Source organism: Staurois parvus, unplaced genomic scaffold (genome assembly GCF_062004578.1).
Source record: "Staurois parvus isolate SC_StPar_1 unplaced genomic scaffold, SC_StPar_1.0 ptg000132l, whole genome shotgun sequence".
Lineage (NCBI taxonomy): Eukaryota > Metazoa > Chordata > Amphibia > Anura > Ranidae > Staurois > Staurois parvus.
Genome location: NW_028317928.1, coordinates 7,294,696 through 7,308,633, shown reverse-complemented (window position 1 = coordinate 7,308,633; position 13,938 = coordinate 7,294,696). Strand labels below are relative to the sequence as shown.

The 13,938-nt window shown below is 45.2% G+C and overlaps 1 protein-coding gene across 1 annotated transcript in view; it reads left to right on the top strand.

The window, feature by feature from the left end:
- Window positions 1-2,221: 2,221 nt before the first annotated feature.
- LOC149466264 (uncharacterized) overlaps window positions 2,222-13,938 on the top strand; it is a 68,567-nt gene continuing 56,850 nt past the window's right edge. Inside the window, 8 exon segments of the mRNA XM_089672722.1 lie at window positions 2,222-2,516; window positions 3,063-3,207; window positions 3,648-3,803; window positions 3,890-4,013; window positions 4,123-4,220; window positions 4,515-4,635; window positions 6,791-6,889; window positions 12,832-13,922. Coding sequence (XP_089528848.1) covers window positions 3,130-3,207; window positions 3,648-3,803; window positions 3,890-4,013; window positions 4,123-4,220; window positions 4,515-4,635; window positions 6,791-6,889; window positions 12,832-13,922 — 1,767 coding nt within the window. The 5' untranslated portion in view covers window positions 2,222-2,516; window positions 3,063-3,129.

The following is a 13,938-nucleotide window of genomic DNA, read 5'->3' as shown; positions in this document are numbered from 1 at the left end:
TCTCTGGCCCTAACTCTGTCCCTAATACAGACAGGTCTGTCTCTCTTGAATGACCGGAGGCTAATGGAGAATTCTAAGATGGCCGCAATTTATAGCTCCACCATTACACAGGGCTGGCTGCTGATTGGCTAATGCGATCACGTCATGAATGAATGCATTATGGGTCAGTGCGCCTTGTCTGCGTGCCTTCCCAGAGATCCCCGCTCCGTCGCCACACATGTCGCCACCATTTTTGGTCAAATTCGATTCGTGCATCCGAAGTTTGCTAATTTTCGGATTCGGCGCGAATCGAATTTTTCCTGATCTTCGAAACGAATTCCACTTCGCCATGTTCGATTCGCTCATCTCTAGTGTGTGTATATATATATATATATATATATATATATATATATATATATATATATAAAGTATTGGGCCAACCTGCCAAATCATGTGATTCAGGTGTTCCACTACCTCCATGGCCACAGGTGTATACAGTCAAGCCCCTAGGCATGCAGACTGCTTCTACAAACATTGGTGAAAGAATGGGTCGCTCTCAGGAGCTCAGTGACTCCAAGCGTGGTCCCATGATAGGTTGCCACCTGTGCAATAAGTCCATCCGTGACATTTCCTGGCTACTAAATATTCCACGCTCAACTGTTAGTGGGATTATAACAAAGTGGAAGCAACTGGAAACAACAGCAACTCAGCCACCAAGTGGCAGGCCACGTCACATGACAGAGCGGGGTCAGCGCATGCTGAAGCACACAGTGTGCAGAAGTCACCAACTGTCTGCAGAGTCAATAGCTAAAGACCTCCAAACTTGGTGTGGCCTTCAGATTAGCACAACAGTGTGTAGAGAGCTTCATAGGATGGGTTTCCATTGCCGAACAGCTGCATCCAAGCCTTACATCACCAAGTGCAATGCAAAGCGTCGGATGCTGTGGTGTAAAGCACACCGCCACTGGACTCTAGAGCAGTGGAGACGTGTTCTCTGGAGTGACCAATCACGCTTCTGTCTGTCAATCCGATGGACGTGTCTGGGTTTGGTGGTTACCAGGAGAACGGTACTTGCCTGACTGCATTGTGCCAAGTGTAATGTTTGGTGGAGGGGGATTATGGTGTGGGGTTGTTTTTCAGGGGTTGGACTTGGCCCCCTAGTTCCAGTGAAGGGAACTCTTAAGGTGACATTTTGGACAATTTCATGCTCCCAACTTTGTGGGAAGAATTTGGGGATGGCCCCTTCCTGTTCCAACATGACTGCGCACCAGTGCACAAAGCAAGGTCCATAAAGACATGAAGGAGCCAGTTTGGGGTGGAGGAACTTGACTGGCCTGCACAGAGTCCTGACCTCAACCCCATAGAACACCTTTGGGATGAATTAGAGCAGAGACTGTGAGCCAGGCCTCCTCCCCTGACATCAGTGCCAGACCTGACAAATGCGCTTCTGGAAGAATGGTCCAACCTTCCCATAGACACCCTCCTAAACCTTGTGGACGGCCTTCCCAGAAGAGTTGAAGCTGTTATAGCTGCAAAGGGCGGGGCCAACTCAATATTGAATCCTACAGACTAAGACTAGGAGGCCATTAAAGTTCATGTGCGTGGAAAGGAAGGCCCAATACTTGGGGAAATATTGTGTAAAAAAAAAAAAAATATATATATATATATTACTAGGTGTATATGTATTTCTCATTCAATAGAAATAATATTAACATGTATATTGCTATGAGTCTAGCAGCCTCACTGAGCACATATAGACCATAGCTGTGTCCATCCTCCTCAATCCTCCCTAGCAGCCCCTCTCCTCTCTAACATCACCATTCTCCTCCCACTTCCGCTTTGTGGCTTCCACACTTCCGCTATGTGCGTTCCACAGCTAACCAAATGCTTCCTGTTTGCTATAGTGACGCCCGCTCTTTCAGACGTGTTCTTACCGGAATCTGGGGGCCATTTTGTTGTCGCCCGCATATTGTTCTTTCTCCAGGCCGGGATGTTCACTTCTTGGTGTAGAAAGAGATAGAAAGACCAGCGAATTGTAATAGCTTCTCATTCTTTTCTGTTAACCGCACAAAGGTTTAAACCTTCAATGATTTTTACACTAAAAAGAAAAGTGTCCTCACTACAGTAGGCGGCCATTTTGTTGTATATCAAAAGAGATTGGCTGATTGGGAACTTCCTGTGGGGTGGGGGGTGTAAGATTGGAGAGTGTGTTCCCGGTGAGGAGGAGGTAATAATGCCTTCTTTTTATGAGAGAATTGGGTCCCAGTACTCTGTGTGGACTGGTGGTCATGTGATGTTGTGGGTCAGGTCACATGTTCTCTATAGTCTGGGGTCAGCAGGCTTGGTATTGGGGGGAATTGGTCTCCTCTGCTGTATTGGGGTTTCTGTAGAGATAAATATAATTACAAAAGAGATTTATGGCGTTTCCTGACTTATAAATGGCCGTTTTTCATGCACACGTCTCCTAAAAGGTGCGTAGTGTAGGGACGCGCAGACATGGGATGCTGGGTGCTTCCAATGGTGCCGACCGAGAACAGGTACTATAAGCCACTCCCAGTCCTGCCAATTAGCGCCATTGTATCCTTACTTTGTGACGATTTATCATCCGCTTTATCCTTTGTGAAAATGTCCTCTTCATTAGGACGGTTTCCATCGTATTGTTTACTTTTCTAGGTTATTTACTCTACAATAACAATAAACTGAAAGCAGAACTAAACCCTCCTCTCCTTTACAGCCAAGGAAGCTGCCATCTTGGCCTATGTTTTCGTCTGCAGTTGCCATGGTGCCGCACATGTGATCAGTTATGACACCAGTCATTGGATGGCTTGACAGTTTGGTTGAGAGCACAAGCTACTGTGACAGTTAGATTTCCAGGCCTACCTTGAATGCAACTGTTATGGGAAACCATTAAACTGAAGGGTTTAGTTCCACTTTAAAGCATAGCCGATCACATGTGCAGTACCACGGTAACTGCAGATCAAACAGGCAAGATGGCAGCTTCCTGGGTTGTAAAGGAGAGGAGGGTTTAGTTCTGCTTTAAGTATGTTTTTTTTCTCTTATATATTTTTTTTGTTCTTTTTCAGCCAACACAATTGTTGAAGGAAAAAACGTTTACAAGGAAAGGCCAATACATAATTCACCTGACTGAGGATGGAGAAGGAGCCGAGTCACACCACAGAGAGGATATTAAATCTCACCCTGGAGATCATCTACCTGCTGACCGGAGAGGTGAGGAGGATTCTGGGAGGTCACATGACATCACTCTTATCTCTAGTAATAAAACACAGACCTGACCAGAGAGGTGAGGAGGATTCTGGGAGGTCACATGACATCACTCTTATCTCTATTAATAAAACACAGACCTGACCGGAGAGGTGAGGAGGATTCTGGGAGGTCACATGACATCGCTCTTATCTCTAGTAATAAAACACAGACCTGACCGGAGAGGTGAGGAGGATTCTGGTAGGTCACATGACATCGCTCTTATCTCTATTAATAAAACACAGACCTGACCAGAGAGGTGAGGAGGATTCTGGGAGGTCACATGACATCTATTAATTAAACAAACTTGACTGATGGGCTGTTGTTGATATAATGTAATAGAATACCTTGTAGTGCACCAACAATGTTTATGGTGGCATAACTTGGTGTTTGTGCTTCAACTATAGAATTATATAGCTTTTAAGTTATCGGATGGTTTGGTGGCAACCAACATGAAGAAGATCCAAAGTCTCAGTATAGACCCTCCATCTCAATCCCTGAGGAAGAATAACAAGAAGGTTGAAGAAGTCACCAGCGAGATCATTGAGCTGCTGACGGGAGAGGTGAGCGGTGCCGGGAATTCTGTGACATTCTTCAGTAACAGACAAGGGATGTGTCTGGATGGTGACTGTATCATTGTGTGTGTCAGGTTCCTACAAGGTGTCAGGATAGCTCTGTGCCTTTTGCCATGGAGGAGTGGGAATATATAGAAGGACACAAGGATCTCTACAAGGACGTCATGATGGAGGACCGGCCACCCCTCACATCACCGGGTAAGAGGAGACTTTAATTTCTTGTATTGAGGATCCACCTAGATACACACATCCTCTGATATAAAGAAATAGAAACAATGTATTCAGTCAGTGTGTGTGTTTCCCACAGATGGATCCAGTACGAGAAATATACCACAGAGATGTCCCCGACCTCTGTATTCCCAGAATGCGGCACCAGAACATCTCAAGATCCTCCAGGAATACCAGGTAAATGGAATCCAAACCCGAGTATTAAACATTGCCTATTCCAACAAGCAAACCCATGAGGAACCCTTGGCTGAAACTTAATATGGCCCTAAGCAGTCAGGTAATACTTCCTTGTTTGTTGTGAAGATATCTCACAACATCTTTTTTCATTTGTGGTCAGATAGGCTTTCTGAAACATTTATTGGTGGGAGAGTTCGTCCGTAGTTTCAGGAGGTTCCTAAATAGCAGTTCATGGATACAGTCATGTTACCCTCTTGAAGAGCAATATTTAAGAGAATCATGCTTCTTGTGTAGGTAACGCTGGACGTTAACCAGACTGATCAAAGAACGGAAGCTAGAGAAGAAACAGAAGAGCCTTATATGATGGGTGATGAGTCATGTAAAGAGGAGGAAGGTCCTCCAGAGATCAGCACAGGTGAGGAATAAACACTAAATCCAGAGAAGAGTCCCAGATCCTTTTTGTTCAATCACTACAACAATCTCTTCTTCTCCCCCCTCCTCTGTCAGTAGACAGTAATGGGGGGACAGTTTGTGCCCAGTGGGGGGGTCAGGAGCCATCAGCCTCTATTAGACTCCGGCTCTCCTCCTCACATCATGTCATGGAGACGTGACCAGTCTCCTCCCACACACAGGGCTGCATTCAGTAAAGCAGATCGCATGCAGTATTTAGGTAATCTGATAAATTTTTCCAAAATACCGCATGAAAATGTCAATTCACTATCCCTATATGCGGTAATTACTTCAAAAAGTAAAGATTCTTGGTAAATAATGCATAAAATGGTGTTAAGCCCTGCTTCACACCAGTGCGACTTGTCATGCGATTTGATAGTTTCAAAACGCATGGCAAGTCGCAACCTATTGTCCGCAGTGGAATCGGTCAAATTGGTGTGACTCATGACTTTGCGGTGCCGCACCAATTTGAACTAATTTTGCAATTTCAGATGCGACTTGCATAGACATTTGTGTATGAAATGAAGATGTCGGCTAAGTTACAGCTGAGATCGCACTGACATACGGCTTTGAAATTGTGCGACTTCAAGTGACGTTGCTTGATTTTAAAGTCAAATTTGGTGTGAACCAACCGAAGAGTCAATTCATTAAAGGAGATAAGTAAATAAATGTATGTGGTAAATAGCGGGTTGTTAAGGAGTGGAAGGCTGCGGCGTCCTTAACAACCAATAAATAGCTGGTAGTTTAAGGAGCAGGCGGGCACAGCATCCTTAACAACCATGACTCACCTTCTCTCAGCGGGGTTCCCCCCTGACAGCAGAATGTAAACAAAAGAATTGCAGGCATTTAAAAATTAAAAATAAACAGCATGGGGGACCCCCTCCAAACCCTTTGGGTCTGGTAAAAATTTTGAGGGGAACCCCACGCCAAATATTTTTTTAAAAATAGCGTAGGGTCCCCTCCAAAATCCATACCAGACCCTTATCTAAGCATGCAGGAAAGGGGGGGATCAAGCCAGCTCCCACTGCTAAATAAACGAAGGGGCGGGGCCATCTGATGATGTCATTGGGTGATTACCCCCTCCCCCCATCCTCTTATGATGTTATCGACTGGTTGAGGTGGTGTTTTTTCTTTTTTTTTTTCTTTTTTTTTTTTAGTTTTGAAATGCTGACAATTCATTTGTTTACTAAAAAAAAACGCTACTAGAATGTAAACAAAAGAATTACCGGCATTTAAAAATGAAAAAAGCAAACAGCAACCAGTTGATGACATCATAAGAGGGCGGGGGGTCACCCAATGACATCATCAGATGGCCCCACCCCTTAGTTTATTTAGCAGTGGGAGCTGGCTTGATCCCCCCCCCTTCCCTTTCCTGCATGCTTAGATAATGGTCTGGTATGGATTTTTGAGGGGACCCTACACCATTTTTAAAAAAAGATTTGGCGTGGGGTTCCCCTCAAAATTTATACCAGACCCGAAGGGTTTGAAGGGTGTCCCACACACTGTTTATTTTTAATTTTTAAATGCAGGCAATTCTTTTGTTTACATCCTGCTGTTAGGGGGGAACCCCGCTGACAGGAGGTGAGTTGTGATTGTTAAGGATGCTGCGCCCGCCTGCTCCTTAACTACTAGCTGTTTATTGGTTGTTAAGGACGCTGCAGCCTCCCACTCACTGGTTGATGGCATCATAAGAGGGGTGGGGTCACCCGATGACATCACATGGCCCTGCCCCTTAGTTTATTTAGCAGTGGGAAGAGGTGGAGCTAGCTCGATTTTCCCCCCCCCCCCTTTTCTGCATGCTCAGTCTGGTATGGATTTTGGGAGGGACCCTACGCCATTTTTTTTTTTTTTTTTTCATGTGTGGGGTTCCTCTCAAAATCTATATCAGACCCGATGGGCCTGGGATGCTTTGGAGGGGGTCCCCCACACTTTCTATTTTTAATTTTCAAATGCCGGCAATTCTGGTTACATTCTAGTAACGATTTTTAGTGAATTGCTAAAAAAATATTTGACCGTAGTTCGTAAAGCAGTACATACCGCTTTGTGAATTGAACCCGCACCCTCTGGGGTCTCTCATACATCTCAGTACAGGGGGGTTCACTCTTCATCTTTATTCACAGACACCAGAGCCACTCACAAAGACATCAAAGCTGAGGAGGAGGAGGAGGAAGAACATGTGAGGATTAAAGAGGAGGAAGTTCCTGTGGAGATCAGTACAGGTACGGAATAAACACTAAGCCCTGGTTCACACTGGAAAAAAACTTCACTTGAAGTCACACGATTTCAAAGTCGGAAGGCAGTGCGACTTCATGCACAGATGTCTATGCAAGTCGCACCCCACATCGGCAAACGTAATGCAGGGACTATTCTTCTAGTCAGAGTCACACCGATTAGAACGGTTCCATTGCCGATCATTGGATGGATTTTACTGGATTTTATTTTTTACACTACAAAAAAAAAAGACCTTTAATTTTGAGAAAATAACAATATTTTTTACTTTTTGCTATTAAACGTGTCCAGTAAAAAATTAAAAACATTTTGTCATAAATTTACACCAAAATGTATTCTGCTCCGTGTCTTTGCTAAAAAAAATCCCAATACGTGTAAATTAATTGGTTTACGTGAAAGTTATAGCGTTTACAAATGGCGGTATAGATACTGGGATTTATTTTTACTAGTAATGGCGGCGATCAGCGAATTATAGCGGGACTGCCGCGGACATTCTGACACTGGGGGGAACTGACTTGGTGTCACTGACATCCCCATTGACACCAATACAGTGATCAGTGCTAAAAAAAAAGCACTGACACTGTATTAATGGCACTGGGAAGGAAGGGGTTAACACGAAGGGTGCTCAAAGGGTTAACTATGTGCTGGGAGTGTTCATAAGTAATTCCAATACAGTAAAGTCCCAAATATGATGGCATTCCAATAGCTGTGAATCCAGTCGGTGAAATTTGATGTCAAATATTCCGTGAAGCAATAGTACAGTAATGTACTTACCAGAAGTACATACAAACTGCGCATTGTATGTATATGATCTGTACGTGCATCTGGGTCTGGTCACCAGTGTGATGTCATCAGGTATAATGGCGGACTCTCCAGGAAGATGTTAATCCCACTCAAGGTCCACCTCAGGCCATTATACCTGATGACATCACACTGGTGACCAGACCCAGATGCACGTACAGATCATATACATACAACGCACAGTTTGTATGTACTTCTGGTAAGTACATTATTGTACTATTGCTTCATGGAATATTTGACATCAAATTTCACTGATTGGATTCACAGCTATTGGAATACCATCATATTTGGGACTTTACTGTATTGGAATTACTTATGAACACGCATCAGTCTTTGTCTTTTTGTGACATCACTTTATTTAGCGCTGCAAGCCATAAAACTGTATTTGTTACTGAGGTGCCGAGGTATACCTTTTTTTGCCAGCAGCTTGCTTCTAGTTTGCTTAATCAATTCATATTTAGTGGCGCTCATTCATTTTCGTATATTTATGTGCTGGGAGTGTTTTACTAGGGGGCGGGGCTGTGTGTTGGTGCTTCACTGTAATCACACTGCTCTGGATGGCTGTGCTGTGCAGAGCAGTGTGCCCGAGCTGACAGGGAGGAGAATTGTTAGTAAACAAAACTGTTAATAAATCATCGGGCGCCGGCGAGTAATTACCGGATGGGATCCGGTGATTGACAGCTGCGGCCGCGAATGGCGGCGCGGGTAGGGCACACGTGGCTCACTCGCTCCCCCTACCTGGAAATGCAAAGTCATGTATATATACGTGATTTTGCGTACCCGTGACTCCCTATAGCAGTAAGTGGTTAACAAGACCAGACACTTTCACCCCCTTCCAGTCCAGGCCATATTTCAGCTTTCAGAGCTGTCCACTTTGAATGACAATTACTGAGTCATGCAACACTGTATCTAAGAGAAATTTTTATAATTTTTAAGGACAGATAAGAGCTTTCTTTTGCAGGTATTTATTCACCACTAGGTATTTTATTATTATTATTATTATTAATAATTTTTTTTTTTTACTATATAAATTAAAAATTGATCAGTTCTGATGTACTGACTGCCTATCTCATTTCTTCAGGCCCTAAAATGTCAGGACAGTACAAATACCCCCCCCCCCAATGATCCCTTTTTGGAAAATAGACAGTCCAGTGTATTTAGCAAGGGAGTCTTTTTGAAGTTGTGATTTGTCACAATGTTTTGGAAATTAAAAACTTTTTTTTCTCTCACAAAGTTATAATTTTAACAAGTTATTTTTCACACACAGCATAGGCATGCTCATAATTACACCCAAAAACACATTCTGCTATGCCTCCTGAGTATGCGGATACCACACATGTGAGACTTTTCACAGAGAAGGGCTCAAAATCCAAGGACCACCTTCACCTAATTTCTAGACTAGCTATCACATTTTTGGAGGCCAGGACAATGGAAACACCCAAAGAATTACCCCATTTTAGAAAGCAAATACTCCAAGGTTTTTTCTAAAAAGCGTAGTGAATCTTTTTAAAATGTCTCTTTTTACCAAAGGTTTTTGGAAAATACAGGAAAGAAAATGATTTTTTTTTCTCATACACAGAATAGGCATAGTTATAATCACACCCCAAAACACATTTTGTGGCAGTACCACATACGTGACACTTTTTCACAGCCTAGCCACATAGAGAGGCCCAAATTCCAAGGAGCACCTTAAGGCTATCTAGGGGCATAAATTACGCATCTAATAGTGATCAGGGACACTGAAACTGGTGTAGTGATGATTATGGGACAATATGACTGGTAGCCAATCAGCTTCTAACTTCTACAAACAGCTACCATGCACAGCTGAAACAGATTCTGAGTGGTCCAGTTTTAAATAATATACCCCTGTGACTGGTGTGGCGTTGATCAGAGGCAGTGGGACTGGTGTGGCGGTGATCAGGGACACTGTGACTGGTGTGGCGGTGATCAGGGACACAGTGTCCTTGATCAATCATATTGTCCCTAATCACCACCATACCACTTACAGTGTCCCTGATCACCACCACACCAGTTACAATGTCCCTGATCACTGCCACACCAGTCATATTGTCCCATAATCATCACTACACCAGTTTCAGTGTCCCTGATCACTATTAGATGCGTAATTTATGCCCCTAGATAGCCTGATCAGAGGCAGTGGGACTGGTGTGGCGGTGATCAGAGGCAGTGGGACTGGTGTGGTGGTGATCAGGGACACTGTGGCTGGTGTGGCGGTGATTAGGGACGCTGTGACTGGTGTGGTGGTGATCAGGGACACTGTAACTGGTGTGGTGGTGATCAGTGACACTGTAACTTGCATCACAGTGATTAGGGACACTGGTATTGATGTGTTGGAGATTAAGAACAATATGACTACTGTGGCGACGATCAGGGAAACTGTGACTGGTGTGGTGGTGATTAGGGACAAATTTTATTTAAATTTTTTTTTTTTTAATGTACTGTCACCAGAGCAGTGCAGTGTCACCATAGTGACACTGTACCACTATGGGGAGTGATCAGAACTTTTTTTTTTTAACACTGGGATTGCTTATTACAGTGATGATCACTGTAATAAGCAATCGGTAAAAGACTTGTGTACTACTGTGATGCTGTGACCAATCACAAAGCTCACACAGTACTAAACTATGACAGCATTGTTTACTACTGTTCATGTGCTCACTGTGATTGGTCAGTGGGTCACATATCCCGCCACTGCACACTCCAGAGAGTTCGCAAAAGAGCGGGCAGTGCAGGAGGACGTACGTGTTTGTCCACCCGCATCGGCGCTGCTCCCGTCCAGACGTTGTATGTACAGTGGCCAGACGGGAGGCGGTTAACCCCTTTGCGCCGGCGCTTCCTGGCCCTTTAAGAGTTTCGGAAGCCGAGAGGCGGGGCGGGGTTTTAGGGTCATGTGACCGCCGTGATTCGCTGTCACATGAACGGAAAAGGTCCTGATCACAAGGGGAGATTGAGACCTTTCTGTGAGTCACGTGCTTGGAGTGCGCAGGGTGCGCTCTCTCAGCACATATATATTTTCAAATGGTACACAATTATGCGGCCACTCGGCGTCAAGGCCCAGGCGCCGAGAGGCCGCATATTTGCATACGCTCGCTGTCTAGGGGTTAAGGAGAGGTAGAGCAAGTATTTTTTTCACTCCATGCATCTCATCCGGGTGTTTCACCCCTCTGGTCAGGTCTGTGTCTTTATTATTAGAAATAGGAATCCTCCTCACCTGTTTTACATGTGTATCATCAGGTCAAGGGTTTAGATGATCTTTACAGATGGTCTGTGGATGATGCGTAACATTGGTGGTACACTGATAGTCCACAAGCAGGAGATTTCCTTTTAAACCACAGATTGTCTTCTGGGATGAAATTACTGGACAAAGGCATCAGCTCTATGCACAAAAAAATATCCCTCCCACCACAGTGCCATATATTTGTCACTAAATATTATTCAAAACTAATTTTACATCATTGGACACGTCATTTATGTTCACTGGTGCCGCTGTGGATCCGCACAAAAATCCGTGCAGCTGCACCACCCGCACAGAGGAATGCAGACCCGCGGGCGGGTGCCATTAATTCTCGTGCTCAGTTTAGTGTGTATGGCTAGAGAGTTTTTTTTTTTTTCTTTGGGAGGGTGCATGTGATCGGCACAGGGCCAATCAGCACTGCCCAGACAGAGGGTCATGCAGTCTCATAGGACAGTCAGAGGAGAATGAAAACTATTCTTACAAGTTTTAACCAGTGCTCTGCTATCAGGACACTGATAGAAGTCACAAGACTGCTATATACTGCTGATGAGAAAAGGGATATTGCAATTTATATTTACTAAAATAATTGCATTTCCATGTTCTGTGTACTGTGGGATACCAGATATGGTGAATGCAGGATCCTGGGAGAGCGGATATAGTGAATGCAGGGTCCTGGGAGAGTGGATATAGTGAATGCAGGGTCCTGGGAGAGCGGACATAGTGAATTCAGGGTCCGGGGAGAGCAGATATAGTGAATGGAGGGTCCGGGAAGAGCAGATATAGTGAGTGTGAGACCCGAGGAGAGCGGATATAGTGAATGCGGGGCCCGGGGAGGGCAGATATAGTGAATGCAGGGCCCGGGGAGGGCGGATATAGTGAATGCAGGGCCCGGGGAGGGCGGATATAGTGAATGCAGGGTCCGGGGAGAGCGGATATAGTGAATGCAGGGTCCGTTGAGACCAGATATAGTGAATACAGGGTCTGGAGAGAGCGGATATAGTGAATGCAGGGTCCGGGGAGAGCGGATATAGTGAATGCAGGGTCCGGGGAGAGCGGATATAGTGAATGAGGGTCCGGGGAGAGCGGATATAGTGAATGGAGGGTCCGGGGAGAGCAGATATAGTGAATGGAGGGTCCGGGGAGAGCAGATATAGTGAATGGAGGGTCCGGGGAGAGCAGATATAGTGAATGCAGGGTCCGGGGAGAGCAGATATAGTGAATGGAGGGTCCGTGGAGAGTGGATATAGTGAATGCGGGGCCCGGGGAGTGCAGACATAGTGAATGCAGGGCCCGGGGAGAGCGGATATAGTAAATGTGGGGCCCGGGGAGGGTGGATATAGTGAATGCAGGGTCCGGGGAGAGCGGATATAGTGAATGCAGGGTCCGTTGAGACCAGATATAGTGAATACAGGGTCTGGAGAGAGCGGATATAGTGAGTGCAGGGTCTGGGGAGAGTGGATATAGTGAATGCAGGGTCCAGGGAGAGCGGATATAGTGAATGCAGGGTCCGGGGAGAGCGGATATAGTGAATGCAGGGTCCGTTGAGACCAGATATAGTGAATATAGGGTCCGGGGAGAGCGGATATAGTGAATGCAGGGTCTGGGGAGAGCGGATATAGTGAATGCAGGGTCCGGGGAGAGCGGATATAGTGAAGGCAGGGTCCGGGGAGAGCAGATAGAGTGAATGCAGGGTCCGGGGAGAGCGAATATAGTGAATGGAGGGTCCGGGGAGAGCAGATATAGTGAATGGAGGGTCCGGGGAGAGCAGATATTGTGAATGGAGGGTCCGGGGAGAGCAGATATAGTGAATGTGCGTTCCGGGGTTTAGTAACATTTTAAGTGTTCTCATCCCCATCTTTCTCTTTTCTGTACTAGATGGACGATACATCGGGAATGATTCTGTTCTCTCTCCTGGTGATGAAACAGAAAACGAAAACCTGACCGAGAATTCTACAGACGAAAATATCATTACCCAGTATCTTCATCCAGAACTTTCCAGCGCAGATCTGTTAGCTGATCCCTCCACACATGGGGGGAGTCTTACCCAACACTCACCTCCCGACACAAAACACGCAGATCACAGCGGGGGTTTAATGTTCTCTTGTACCATATGTGGAAGATTTTTTGCTCGGAAGGCAACCCTCCTCTCTCACCAGCAAATCCATACAGCCGAAAAACGATATTTGTGTTCTGTATGCGGCAAATGTTTTGCAACGAGTTTGGATCTTTCCACCCACCAGAGAATTCACACAGCTGAGAAACCGTACCCTTGTCCTGAGTGCGGGAAACGTTTTACCCATATGGGGACACTACTCTCCCATCAGAAAACCCACACTGGGGAAAGGCCGTATTCCTGCTCAGAATGTGGGAAATCTTATGCACTGAGAACGGATCTTTCGAGACACCAGAGACTTCACACGGGGAAGAAGCCATATTCATGTTTGGAATGTGGGAAATGTTTCATTAAGAGTTCGAACCTTGTTAATCACATGAGGACTCACACGGGGGAGAAGCCATATACATGTTCGGAGTGCGGGAAATGTTTTAGTCAGCAGTGCAACCTGAAATCACATAAGAGAATTCACACCGGGCAGAAGCCGTACGCATGCTCAGAATGCGAGAAATGTTTCAGCAGGAGTTCAAGTCTTGTGAAGCACATGAGAACTCACACGGGGGAGAAGCCGTACGCGTGTTCAGAGTGCGGGAAATGTTTCAGTCAGCAGAGCAATCTAAAATTACATAAGAAAATTCACGCAGGGAAGAAGCCGTATTCACGTTCGTAATGTAGAATTTTTTTTTTCATTGGTAACTCCAAGTACGGCTTTTGTCTTCGCACCGGGCAGGAGACAAATTCACGTTCACAATGCCGATATATTGTTTTACAAGAAGCTGAGCTTTTGTTTACTGTGAAAGAACCTGCATGTGGGAGATTTTTTTCTCTCAATGGTGTCACCATTATCACCCAATAAAAGCTTCGTACTG